The sequence below is a fragment of the Thamnophis sirtalis genome, unplaced genomic scaffold (assembly GCF_051295495.1).
Source record: "Thamnophis sirtalis isolate CommonGarterSnake01/CBP01778 unplaced genomic scaffold, rThaSir2_p1.2 scaffold_9, whole genome shotgun sequence".
Classification (NCBI taxonomy): domain Eukaryota; kingdom Metazoa; phylum Chordata; class Lepidosauria; order Squamata; family Natricidae; genus Thamnophis; species Thamnophis sirtalis.
In genome coordinates, this window is record NW_028261389.1 from 82,492,212 (window position 1) to 82,506,426 (window position 14,215).

Sequence of the window (14,215 nt, forward strand, 5' to 3'; positions counted from 1 at the left end):
CTACATTAATATAAATATGTGTTCTTTGCTCTATAAATGTGAGGTTTCTAAAGTCACAGCGGATATGGCCGAGTCCCTCTCTCCATCTCTAAAGGGGCATTTTTGCCAGTCTAGCCAGTGCCGTGTTTTTGCCCCCGGCTGAAGCGTTCAGTGGCAAAGCCAAAGTCTCAGCCCGGGAAGCCCCCCTTGCTGTGCCCAGAGAAACGGTCGCGGGAGGCTTCCTCCTTGGCTGATTCTGACCTGCTGCAATTCCATGAAACGTTACAGATGGGGAGCTTTACTCAGGAACAGCGGCCGACTTTATGGGGAGAGATTTTGCCATCTTCCGCACTCTGGGGCAGCACCACCCGATCCGGACCGAGCAGCACGATTCCCGGTGGCTCAACGGTAAGCCTCCTTTTTCCTCTCTATTTCCTTCATGATCACCAGATTCCAGCACTATTGGCTTCCTTTTGGCACCAAGGGCTGCACAGTGTTGAAGCGGTCAATGAAGTTAACGGGAGTCGCATTACCTCGATGGAGATCACGGCCTCCGTATTAATTGTAGGGCTGTTTCTGGTGCCGGAGGGCGCCTGAGCGCCATTGCTATTGACCTTGGTCTTAGAGGTTGGCCTGGTAACTGGAAATAGACTTGGTCTGAGCTGGTTTCCCTGCCCTCCTCCAATGTGAGACCAAAAGCTGGCTTATATTTTGCACAAACTTTCATTGACATGCAAAGTCTGGCTCAGTCCCATCTGTCCATTTCTTCTTCAGCCAGAAGGAATTTCCGCCTACCTGGAGGGAGTCCATTTCTCTCTTGAGGTTGTTGAGGAAGCGTATTTGTATGCAGGATGGAGGATGGAGGATGGAGGAAGGGACTTCCATGTCCTCCCAACAGAGGCGTTTCCAGGGGCAAATCTGATCTCGTTTGTGGCAGTTGGGTTACAGGTCACGTCCAGCCAAAAGGGAGGAGAGAAAGGAGAGAGACTCTCCTCCCCATGATTCTGCTCCGGCCTAAGCGTAGAGGGGACTTCAGTTTCAAAATTCAATGCAGGAGAATTAGTCAGATCTTTTCTCTGGAAGGCAAGTCGATGACGCAAGTCCAGGATCGGAAGGGAAGGGGCTGCTGGGTCTCCCACCCAGAGCCTGAAACTGCGGCTGGAGAATCCCTCTCCATTCATAGATTTCCTTTCCTTTCTACTTGCTTTCATGCCTCACTTTCCCCTCCGGTTCCCTCCTTCAGCCACCCCGGGAAGGTCAGGTGTTGAAGGGTGGCATCCACAGGAGTTTTATTTAAAAAAAAAAAAACACCAGCTGGCAATTATGGCCTCACAGTTGCAGCCAACGTTTTGATTATTCTTGCTCTCTCTCCCTCTCTCTCTCTACACACACACACACAAACAAACAAACATAAGTAAAATAAATGAAGGTTGCAAGAGAGTTTTTATGTCTTGTGGGAGCTGCCATCTCTATTCTGACATTTTTATTACCTTTTGCAACTGATCTTTTTCGTTCTAAACATGTGAATTTTATCTGCTTTAAGCCACATCTTTATGTGTGGTTTCATCTGGGCACCTTTGGGTTTCTCAAAAGTTCCAGCTGACAGTCTATGAAAAGCCTTTGCGGTTGTGTGGTTACAAGGAAAGTCTGCAATAGTTGTTGTTGTTGTTGTTTTACAAGCTGAAGGAAGCTGGGAAGCCTTTTAATTAAATCAGCACCTTGAGCCAGACGACGTAGCTCTCTGACTGGGAGTCCCGTAAGTGCTAATGTAATATAAATAACAACGCGGTGAATCTCTGCCAAACATTTGCTTCTGCTTGGTGTCTGAATAAGGGCAGTTCTGGGCAGCTTTGTGTGTATGTGAATTCTAGGAATTCCCTACCATAGGCAGGGGGTTGGACTAGAAGACCTCCAAGGTCCCTTCCAACTCTGCTATTGTATTGTATTGTATTTTGGGATTTAGCTTGGTCTTGGGTGGTCCATCAACCATGCGTTGTGAGATTAAGGACTTCATATTGTATTGTCTGACTACTAGTTGGTACTACAAGGACCTTCCTTGCTAGTCTGTCCTTCTTGGTGCCTGCTAGAGTTCTTACACTGCATGTTGTAGAGGAGTCTTGGTTTTTCTTCTTGGGCTGCTCGGTCTTTTGATTTACTTAAGATATTTTGGAGGGTTTCAGTTGGTTTGCGTGCTTCACTGATGCCATGTGGTTGTGATTTGTCAGAGTTTGTTGCATAAATTCAACTCCAGAAAGCACATACAGATAACTGATTCAGCTGGATTCATTAACTTCTTTATATACCTAAGAATAGATGAATCAATGTACAATACCAACAGGTGGTTCTTCCAAGTAAACACAAGGCAGGAGAGTTACAGGCAATCACAAGCAGTTGGTTTCATTTCAGCAGACAAGCCCAGACAGAGTGCTAGTTTACTTCTCAGAGCAGCAGACAGCTTAGGTTTCTGTTTCAATTCTCTGCACAGACTCAGATCTGTTTAAGCTCCCATTGACTGACTTAGTTGCTATGTCTATTCATTGGCTGACCTGGTTCCCATGTCTCTCCCAGTCATGAATATTTTAACACAATTGTGTCATCCTTTTCATCACTTGTGTTGGTTGTGCTGTGGTGGGCTGAGTGGTCAACATTTTCTGATAAAATTGTACAGGTATCCTTTTATTTGTTTATTTATTTATTATGAGTGATGTTGTAAAGCTGGTCTGTCTATTTTTGCTGCAGCGTCTTTGTGGTCATCTGAATAATGTTCTCACAAGGCTTCTGTGATGGGAGGTTGGGTTGCCGCTTCCATGCTGGAACAGAGAAATTTTGTCACAACAGTTTTTCTGCCATGGAGAATTCCTACAAGGCACAAATCAAATCAGCACCAATTTTTAAAGCTATTTGAAAACTGCTGTATTTTAAAAACTTTAACCTATGGAAGTCAGCCACATAGACAATACTATCACTATCACCCCATGTGTGTCCCTAAGTACCTGTGTTTGCGTGTGAAAAGAAAATAGGTGGCCACTCTGAAATCCCCGGTCTAGAAATCCCCGTGGCCTTCAGTGGCAAACAAGTGGGCATAGAATTGCAATTCTAACATAGCTCCAGGCTTTGGTTGCTGTTGCAAGGTTTAATAGAAGGAAGATCCCCACTTGCTCAAATATCCACCTGCTACATTAAATTAATTATGAAAATAATTCCATACATCATTCATTCTGCAAGTGTAGCTAAAGGTGTACGTTTGTTTTGTTTTTAAGGGGCAACAAACTTCCTATTCCATTTGTGTAGTTGGTTCCTGGAAAGCCCCCCAATCTTTTGCAGGCTGTGGATGTGCTCCCCTAACCCTCCTCTGTGCAAATCCACCCGGAGTGTTATCTTGATTGGCAAGAAGATCAAACGCTCCTATGAGGGTCCCCTGCAGGAGATCAGAGGAGGGGAATGGAAAGATCAGGAGTGGGAGTCGGATAGAAAACACCCGCAGGAAGCGATAGGAATAAGAGATGGGAGTGGGCAGGCAAATAAAGTCAGCTTTAAAAAGTTGAAATGCCGTCTAAGAGAAAGATGGGAGGGGAGATGCGTATCTCTAGGCTTTTCCATTATGATCTGAAGGGGCTGGGAAGTTACCCATCTGCACATCACGGCCCAGGAAGTTCGGCCTCAACGGTGCTGTCAGGATTAGGCATCCGATGATTTATTTCCTTCCTTGCACAGCTTGTCTCTGTTTTGTAAAGAAAATGTATTTCCAATTACTTTAACAGCAAGATAAATGAAGTGGAAGAGTAGAGTGTGATTACCTATCGAGAGGAATATTTCCACTTTAGAAAAATAACCCCTTCGTTTCTCCATCCCTGCAACGGAGCTGCTTTCCCCACACAGCCAAAGAATTGGGCTGCAATGGAGGCGCTTCTGTGGTTGCTGCTACTGCTGCTGTTGCGCAGAAATCTTCCCCATTAGTTGTGTTACCAGGGAGCTGCGATTCCTAGTTATAACTAGGTAACTATTCCTAGTTATTTCTCTCTCTCTGTTTTGCCCCCTTCCTTTTCTTTACCATCCTTACGTCTCAAATCCCCCTATCTCACCTTTAAAAAGGAGGACTCGGTCTAAGGTGGGCATGGACTGTTTCCCCTTCAACCTCTTTTCCTCGCCTCCGATGGGCCCCTGAAATGCAGAACCCCCGGGCATCAAAATGTGCCCAGGAGGAAGAGCCGGGCAGTGGAAGTACTGAAATAAAGTTGGTAAAGAGGGGTCTTTTCCCATGGAGGATGGGAGGGAGGTTGCGAAAGGTCTCCAGTCCGCCTGACAGGCCGGCACTTCTGTGGGAGCCCCCCGGTTCCTCCCCTTTAGAGAAATGGGTTGTTCCAAAGGGAACCTGTTGAAATCACCTCCCTCCCCCCTTAAGCTGGTCATCCTGGATGTAGAAGCATGGAAGGGCCAGCCTGCCCTCCACAGTGGCTTCCTCCCCTGGGGAAACGAGGGGCTAACGCACCCCAATTGAGAACACTGAAAACTCACCCATATTAGAGTACCTACAAATATGCGAGAGTGTTAATATTGAATGCATTAGGGAATACGCATGACGTATTTTAGTGAACTATAATTCACCTTTAAAGGAAGGTGAATTAAAGAAGAAGAAGATCGCACCTGTAGGGACAGGAAGATGGATGGTGTGATCAGGCACTCAATTCTGTTTCCTTTTCTTCAGTGTAGTTCTAGCCATATTAACCCCACTTCCTATTTATTTATTCGTTTGTTTGTTTATTTGTTTATTTATTTATTTTATTGGAATCAACAATATCAATCAAGAGATCCATCCATAAATAATGGAATTGCAAGCTAAAATACTGAGGTTTATTCCTCACATTTTTACTGCTAAATTAAATTGGAAATTACACATTCTGTCGACATGAATACCAAGCAGGGCTGTCATAATTGATGCAAAAACACTGAATACCAAAAAGGATAATGAAGATTATTTTTTGTGCTCATTTCTGCCAACTGTTGTTTCTATGCTGTGATGAATTTCAGTTACATGACAAGTTAGTGTAAAAAAATAATAAAAGCAAAACAAAATCATTCAGGCAGAGCTTATTTCAAACTTTACTGTGCTGTTGATTTAATCTTCCTTTAATAGATTTTGTGTCAAATTTGTCTACACTAGCTGTGAAAATTAATTATAAGCTCCACAAAAATATATTCAATGTGATCCCAGATTTGTAGCTGTCTTTGTCTACAAAGTATTGAACGTTCAAAAGGCAGCAAGGAACAGGAAGGAAATACATCTGAGAGGCGGGCGAAAATGAAACATTGAGAAGTAAAAAAATTGGGGTGAAGACAGGTGTAGATAGAAGCACTTCAAATACTTAGAGTTGAACCCCCAGGTGAAGAAGTGAACAGAACTTTCCAAGCCTTTTCATTTTCAGTCAAGAAATTGCAATCTTCCTTCTCTAGCACCTCAGACAGACCATTAGCAATAGCATTTACATGCCTCTCCATGTGCTTAACAGCCATTCTCTGAGCGGTTTACTGAGTCAGCCTCTTGCTCTCCCAACAATCTGGGTCCTTATTTTACTGACCTCAGAAGGATGGAAGGCTTAGTCGACCTTGAGCCGGTCAGGATCGAACCGCTGGCTGTGGTCAGTGAGCCAGCCTGCGATACTGCGCCACCCTGGCTCATTACAAAGATTGCCAAGTTTCCCGCAAATAGCTTGTGTTTGCAGAAGCTGGGCGGCCTCCTTTTCTTATTAATTGTTTCAGATCATTTTCTTTTCTTTTTCTGTATTTTAAATTTAACAGTTGCGTTTTATTGGCGTTTCTGAATTTTGAATTCTGTGTGCCTGTCTTATTGGTCTGTTTTGGGGGGTTCCTGTTTTTTCCGTGCCACGATAATCGCCTGCAGAGGTGAAGGGGAAAAAGGCCAGTGCTGGGTGATGGCTTGTTGGCAAAGACAGATCCCTCTTCTCTAGTATGGGGCGCCTGTTCCATATTGTGTGTCCACCAGTAATTCTTAGACGACAAATGAGCTTTTGTCCGGTGGTGTCCACTGAGAAACATTACCTGAACCACCAAAGCAGGGCATAGAAGCCAAATCGCCTGCAAAAGTCCAGCCAAGATCAGCTTGGCACCGGCCAAATTCTTTAAAGTTCTCTGTTCAAATTCAGGTTTCCACTTTGCTCCTTCCTTGTTTGGATTCCTGATCTCTACGTGGCTAGAAAAGGAAATTGTCTCCTTAAAATGAAAGAGGCTGAGAAGCAGCTGAGAAGGACTGTTTTGTAAGGAATCTAATTTACTTGGAGAATTACATATAATTTCACACTTCATTTTTTTCACTTCATCGTATAATTAGTCATTACAGAGAATCAAAACTATTGTTTTCCCCTTAAGAACAAAGGCCTTGGAAACTGCTAATTATACCACAGCTCAACATTTTCGCCTTTCTTTCCTCTTAATGGGCTTTTCTGAATGTGGAGCTTTGCATTTGTCAATTTTCCAGGGAAAGACGATTTCCCCCCCCCCCTTTCTCATAAGAAGCACAGAACAAAAGAAAAGATGCTTACCTGACGTTAGAAGATGCGTACAATCTCCCTTCGCTATAAATTTAGCAAGGATTCTCAGCTCATTGTACATTATGCACACTCCCCCTCACAACTACAACTGTTCGTTCCAAGCAAACAAATATGGTCTTCTTAGTTCTGTTTCTGGTGTTTTGCCATTTCTAATTCAGTAGGACTTTTCTCAAGAATAAATCTGAAAATAGCTCCTGAATAGTGGAATATTTTCCTCAAGTATTTGCCTCGAGAGTATCGCCATATTACTCTGAAGAGAAATGGGGAGAAGTTTTAACAAAGATCCACTTGATCTGATCATAAGGAAAGGTAGGCAGAGGATCAGGTCAGGATTGAACTGTTGGCTTTTCTGTTTGTCTTGGGGTCGCTCAGCACCTTGTCTTCTATTTCCCTCAGGGAGCCTCTAAATGGCATTTCATTTTACACCACTATTCCTTGCTTTCTTTGAAGTGAACTTTTAAAGGTCTATTAACCTTCAACTTCACATTTCCTGGAGACAATCTTTGATTTTAGTTGGATGTTTCATATTGTACTAGTTCAAGAATAGATGCAAGCTATATATTAATGTGCTTTTTAGGTTGATATTTGGATTTATTACTTCAACATTTGTTTTATAGCACTTAAATATTCACCCCATTGGACTGAAGTAATATAAAAAACATGAGCTAATAATTTTAGAATGAATTATCTGAATTATTTCGGTAGTGACCTACAAGTTTTAGTTCCCCCTCCTGGCAGACGCTTTGCGTAAAAGAGTTTTCCCTCATTGGAATGTTTTGGGGGATCCCCAGGCTGATCTCTCACAGGGAGATCGATCTCATCGTAGTTTTGAGAAGAGCATTTGGTTTGCTTTTTCTTTAATCATTGCAACAGAAAAAGAATTTCTTTAGAGGCCAACAGGATACTGATGTTGGACGAGAAACTGCTGGGACCTTCTCTTTCGTGGCCTATCTGGTTATGGAGGATGGGAATTGGAGTCTAGGAGGACATTCTGCCCACCCCCAGGAAGGAAAAGGCGGCATCTGCTGGCCAGAAGACCATATTCTTCATCATCAGCCATCATCATCATCATCATCATCACCTCTACAATGATACGTCCTGCTTGCCTTTCCTTTTCTGTCCTGCTCCTTTCTCTCACTTTGTAGTTGTTGTTGTTGTTGTTAGCCGAGGAGGTCTGTTTCCAGCTTCTGCCCTGAGTTCAGAGGCCGGTTGGGGCTGAGAAAACCAGGCAGCCTCTTCTCTTAAAAGCAACTGGTGGCTTCGTCCTCCTTTGATCAGGCTCAGTCACATTGGAGAAGGGCTGGTGTTGTTTTTAAAAACCGTCTTTATTGTTTCTAGCAGATTGAAACTCGGGAGGGGAAAAGGTTTGCCAGCTCTGCAGTTCTAACATTGTTTCATTGTGGTGGTTCCTTTTTGAATACGTATAAATCAATTGTCTTCTCTGCAGTCTGGTGTGGTTGATGAAGGCAGATGTATAATTGGCAGGTCAAAGGGGACTTTTTACTCCTGCTGTAACCTACTTTCGTAACTTGTTGTACAAATCACACACACACACACAAACACAGGACATAACAAGAGCAAGATTAAAGTTGCTGGAAACAGAGCAGAAGTGGGATTCCCATCCCCACAAATAATCCGATTAGCCATGCAGGGAACAGAGAGGCCTGATGAAAGAGAAGTCCAGAAAAAAGAAAGAAATGTTGTTGATTTTAGCCTTATTTAACTTTTTTATTTGACGTTGTAATGACTAAAGTTTTATGTTATTTATAACATTTCGATTTTGTGGTTTTATTTAGCTGGCTATTGCTTTTGTGATCTTGTGAAAGGGGTACAAAAGAAACTGGGCCATAAACAACCAACTAAGCCCTTTTCACGATGGAGAATGTTCTTAAAAGTCCCTAAAATGCACAAAACAATCTTTTCCACAAACCACATGCCACAACTTTGCTTAGAACATGCAACAGCCCGTCAAGATCAAACAGAAGAGACCTCAGAGGGAAAAGGGGGGCCACAAAGCTTCCCGGCTAAAACGTTCAGTACAGATTTGGCGCCAATAACTTTCTGTAAGTGCAAGAGAAAAGCCAGATCTGAGCTAAGGAGCACATCTGCTTAATAATGCGATCCTATACAGAGGTGCTCAAAAGTAAATGACTCTTCATTCTTTGCAACCCACATAAGTGATTAAACACACCTACGGAGGATGGTTTTGCAACCTATCCTGTGTTTCATTTATTTTCTTCTGTTGCACGTAAGCAGTTTCCAAGTGTTAAGTCTGTAGTTCTCATTATAAAAACCTTTTATAAAGCCCTTGAAATGTTACCTACTTGGGTAACAAAAACTCTGCAAGGAAACAACCAAGATCAGAGACCATCAAGAATGCCATAATTCATACTTGAAAAAAACCATATAAAGACATGAGAATCATATTTGTATTCCTACTAGGAGAATTCAGTCCAATTTATAATAGATCCTCTTTTTTTAAAAAAAAATCTTGTGTACATAGAAGTTTTTCATCTCAATTCCTTACTGCTTAAATCATAGTCAGATTCTTCTCAGACTTAAAATTGAGCTAATGAGAAGTGAACTCCTCAAAAAGAATGTTTATTTTCCCACACACTTGAAATTGTCTTACAGTATTTGCTGTCTCTTAGGCCAGGGAAATGTAAGATCAATTTTTAGAACTGAATGTGAAGCATTGCATAGTCCTGAAAACTTCACCCATTGCTTTCCAGGTCATTTGTATCAACCGTGGTTGAAATATTGTTCAAGGATATGGTGGTGACAGCTAAATCTGCAGGGCAGTAAACAAACTCCGGGAAGTTGGGCGGTGTTGGGCTTTAGTGCCTAGTGCTGGGCTTTATAGTTTGGTAATCAAGTTCTGGAGCAGAAATTTCCAGATGTTTCATCAGCTGCATCTTCCTCAGAGGCAGAGTGGTCCACAGAAACTTCTCCTCTAAACTCTGAAGCTCGGCAATGCCCAGGCGACCCCAGTCATGAACGCCTGCAGCAGTAAATTCCAGAAAACTCTAGAGCTTTTGAGAAAAGCCGTTGTGAGAAGCCTCCTCACCGGAGATTGAGAAATCCCACAGTGAGGTCCTGTGTAAAAACCCCTGATGCCACGTGCTTTGCGTTTCCTTCACAGATCCCAGGTTTATTACTGCTCATTTGATCCCTGAAAGCGACAATCCAGAAGATGACAAGATATATTTTTTCTTCCGAGAAAATGCAATCGATGGGGAGCATTCTGGGAAAGCCACACATGCCAGAATAGGACAGATCTGTAAGGTAAAAATCATGTCAGGTGAAGAAAAAGAAACCTCCCAGGTCTGGAATAAAGTACCCTTTGAAATCTCACGGCCATAATGAATATATTTATTTACTTTAATATTTATTTGTTCATTCCTTTATTCGATTCATACGGTCTCCTGGTTCAACCCCTGCATTAATTCTACTCCTCTTGGCTTGATGGTAGCAAAGCCCCCGGAGAATTCCTGGGATGAAAAGCTCCACGGTGACTTGTGCTCTGAGGTTCTTCCTGCCCTTATTCTGGGAGTGTCCCTCCAGCACAGAGCCCCCCACATGGATATTGGGCCAGGCAGAAATCAAGTCTTCCAACTGTAATTTTAGATGTCGCAATCAGGGCTGAGACAACCAGGGGGCTCTTAAAATTCTGGTGTGAAACTTTTATTTGATAGAATGACTTTGGTGGACACAGAAGCCTCGTCAACAAATGGACAACTTTTTTGAAAGCACGCTTAATGTGTTCTGTGCCGGGACCTAATGGCATCGACACCCATTTCGACGAACTCCGTAAGTGTCAGAACCTGTTCTGAATTCAGATTTATTCCCTGATCAGCTGCTGCCTATGTTTCATTATGAATTGGCCTAAGTTGCTTTTCTTTCTTCCTTTTGTTGACAGAGGATGTGTTTCTAATGAACTCGAAAGATCCTAAAAACCCAATCATCTATGCAGTATTCACCACTTCCAGGTATGGCGTGTGCTGTCCTCCTTCTGTTTTGAGAAGCCTTCTCTGTCAGGTGGGGCTTGGAAGAAAAGGAGACATTTTCTTTAGCTTTGGACTGGGAGAATCCCGTGAACTGTCATTTTCTCATGAAAAGTCATAAAAAGAATTGTGGACAGTACAAAAGGGTTCATGAATCATAGACAGATGTTGGGTCATAGAAACTTCGCATTGTCTGTTGCTTGGGATGTTGGGAGAATGCAGTAGGCTAGAAGCAGCACCAAGGCTCTTCTTGAAGCTTTCTGGGGTCGATTGGTTGTGTGGCTGAACCTGAAAGCAACCTTTCCATGTACTCAGAGCGATACAGGAAGAGGGCCATAAGGCTCACAGGCCAAAGTGAAGAAGAAATCTAGGGGGTGGGGGGGACAGAGACCAAAGGCATAGAAGCAAGCAGGCAGATAGAAATGGGGATAATGCTCTCTCCACGTGGATCACAGGGACATTCCTCAAACCTTCTCAATTTAGAAAAGAAAATGCCTCAACATTTTTCTTCTGCTTTTCCCCAATGCCAGCAATATCTTCAAGGGCTCGGCTGTTTGTATGTACAGCATGGCTGACGTGAGGCGGGTGTTCCTGGGTCCCTACGCTCACAGAGATGGCCCCAACTACCAGTGGGTCCCCTACCAAGGAAGGGTGCCGTACCCTCGGCCGGGAACCGTAAGTGCGCTTCCTACTGGAGAACCAGGGGCTGCCAGGAGGGGGTCTTGATGTTGAGTTGGGACCTCAGGAATAACTTGAAACAAAAGGAAGCGGGGAATTGCTCCCCTATTTAATAAATCATAGCCTTTAGGATGCCCTCTGCTTAAAGGTATGGTGATATCCTTTGGAAGGTAATAATCCCACAAATTATATATTTTCTATAAGAGATGTCCTTTTAAAAGGTCCGTGAGACTCTTGCTGCTCTCCCATTTAACAGACCCCCCACCCCTTTCTTTCGAGAATGCTGTAGGGCCAACTTTTCCAGGAAATATATTTTCTTCATGGAAAACCAGCCTGAAATTTAGGTGAAATGGGAATGCCTGTAGCTGGGCTTCCACCAGGGGTGCCATGCTCACCTGAGGTGCATCAGAATGAGGTGACAGACAGCTGACAACTTAGGTTTTAGTTTGACTCTATATAAAAAGTTAAAGGCAGATCCTCTTTTGCAGCTGAGCGTGACTGGGATAGGGTACTTTATGGAGTTAATCAGAAATTGTCCTGGCAACAATATGGAAGTGATTTGCTACTGTATTCTTCTGGGTTGCTGCTTTTGTTGTTTTTACCTCCCAGACCACTTAGTTGTGGTCTCCCTACTAAGTCCAAGACAAAGCTGCTTCCCAGTGGGAGACAGCCAAGTTCCACGGTATTCTTTGCTCACCATCAGGCTTCCGTAAGTCATTGAATAGGGGAACCATTTTGACAGAGCACCTAGGCGCAAAGAGTTAAGCTCAGCTGGAGAACTGGCCAGCAGGATAGAAAGGCTGCACGTCAACCCCATCGGTCAGTCCACAGAGGAATCCAGAACAGTTGCATCAGGTGTGGTAAACACGGAAACTGAGGTCGGGTATCAGCCAGACGGTTTTATTTTGCACATTGGGCATTGGAGGAGAACATGCCCACTTTGGGAAGTCCCATGGTGCTTTTTATTATAAATTTAGCACTTAATGAGCATCTGCTTGCTTGTAAATTATGAAGCTGGGTCATTTAAATTATAAAATCGGGTCATTGAACAAATGAAAAAAATATTGAACATTATCCACCCATGCTCCTGAGGGTGCCGGGTCAACACCACCTACTTCTGAATTACTTTCCTTGTTCAATCCATTTCATGTACATTCTCTGATTAATCATTATCTAATTAATGCAAGCAATCAGTGTTGCCCTCCGTCTGGAAGAAAATCAGGCCTGCCTGAGGGACGGGCAGTGTGGAATTCCCTTAAGCAGAGAACGGCTGCTGGGCCCTGGAAAAGGAGCCGCCATTGTTCCCGTTGCTTAAGTGTCGAAATGGGGCACCGGGGTTTCCCAAGGAAGGGGGGCCCTCTGCGTTTCTAACCACATTTGGTCTGAAGTTCTCTCAGCTTGGATAGCCACCAATGGAGAGGAATATTGCAATGTTGCTAAAATAAACACTGAACCGATACCCAACATTTAAGAAAACACTCAGAACTGGCTTGCTAGCCTCTTCTATCTTGCTGGGTTTTTTTTTTTTCTTGAGAAGAACTTAGATTTAGAAAAAACTGTATTGTCACTTTGAATACAGATTGATCAGGATACATTAAAATGAAATTCCGTTGCATGCAGCTCTCAAAGGGTCACCACCTCCGAAATACACTACATAAACATGACAAGAAATAAATAAATAAAGGAGTAAAGGAATAAATAAATAAAACTTAGGAAGGTATGTATTTGTGGGTGGTATATAGGTTGATATGTGTATGATTAACTTTCTTTCCAATGAAGTAAGTCCATGTCTGTAGTTATATTTTTTCTGAATTGACCAAGATTATTATTCCATTATGAGACCAAGTTTGGTGTAGTGTTTGAGGCATCGATCTGGAAACCAGGAGGCCAGGAGTTCTAGTCCTGCCTTAGCTGCAAAGCCAGCCAGGTGCCCTTGGGCTAATCACTCTCTTTCGGCTGAAGGAAGGGCAAACCGTTTCCCAAAAGTTTCTTTTGTCAAGGAAACCGTGTCCAAGTGGCCTCCAGGAGTCAGACACGATTGAGCAGAAGGGGAGAACATATTTAATCCTGTGTTGCCTTTCAAGTGGCACAAATACATTAGAAATTCAGAAGTTGCCAAGCACATGGCAAGAGTGGCACATTGGAATTCATAAAGGGAGCAAGCGAAGTAATTTAGTTTGAAACTGATTCAATCAAAACTCCAAACTGGATTAACTTCCATCACATAAGTCATAAACACTAAATCAAACTGGTTTGCCTCCACAGTGAGGAAGCTGCTTAGGGAAGGCCTTGGCAAAGCCTTCCTGTACTTCCCGGGCACCTGGAGTAGCTGCACCAGGCAGGCCTTTCCCCGCAGGGCCTGGCAGAGAACAGCAGAGCAAAATAGGAGCCCCCCACCCCCCACCCCTCCTCCCACGGTTCCTGCTGATGGTCTGGTCTTCTTCCCACCAGTGTCCAAGCAAGACTTTCGGAGGCTTTGACTCAACCAAGGACCTACCGGATGAAGTCATCACCTTCGCCAGAAGCCACCCGGCCATGTACAACCCTGTGTTCCCTATCAACAACCGGCCCATCATGATCAAGACAGATTTGGACTATCAGTTCACCCAAATCGTGGTGGACCGGGTAGACGCAGAAGACGGCCAGTACGATGTCATGTTCATCGGCACAGGTGAGGCTTCTTCAGTCACCTGTCTTGTTTGGCAAACCTGCTAGGAAGTGAAACTCCACACCCCCAGGGAGAACCAGGGTGGGTTTTTTTGATTGACAGAGGAGCAGAAAGTGAAACCAATCCCATTTGTTTCCTTCCAGAATGGGCTGGAGTGCGCTTACATTAAAATGGAAGGAGGGAGTGCTGTGTATACCATTTTTTAAAAATCCTTAAAGGAAGCTGAAACATAAATCCAGAAAAGAAAGAAATAAGAAACAGGCCCAGTTTTCACTTGACAGCCACACTAGATAAATTGTTAGGAGAATTTTAGGACTTTT

The 14,215-nt window shown here is 43.5% G+C and overlaps 1 protein-coding gene across 1 annotated transcript in view; it reads left to right on the forward strand.

The window, feature by feature from the left end:
• The window catches only part of SEMA3A (semaphorin 3A), a 118,614-nt gene that overhangs the window by 87,997 nt on the left and 16,402 nt on the right, over window positions 1–14,215 (forward strand). Inside the window, exons 6-11 of the mRNA XM_087722428.1 lie at window positions 268–387; window positions 9,688–9,830; window positions 10,241–10,355; window positions 10,465–10,534; window positions 11,080–11,224; window positions 13,679–13,898. Coding sequence (XP_087578554.1) covers window positions 268–387; window positions 9,688–9,830; window positions 10,241–10,355; window positions 10,465–10,534; window positions 11,080–11,224; window positions 13,679–13,898 — 813 coding nt within the window. The remainder of the gene's footprint in view (window positions 1–267; window positions 388–9,687; window positions 9,831–10,240; window positions 10,356–10,464; window positions 10,535–11,079; window positions 11,225–13,678; window positions 13,899–14,215) is intronic.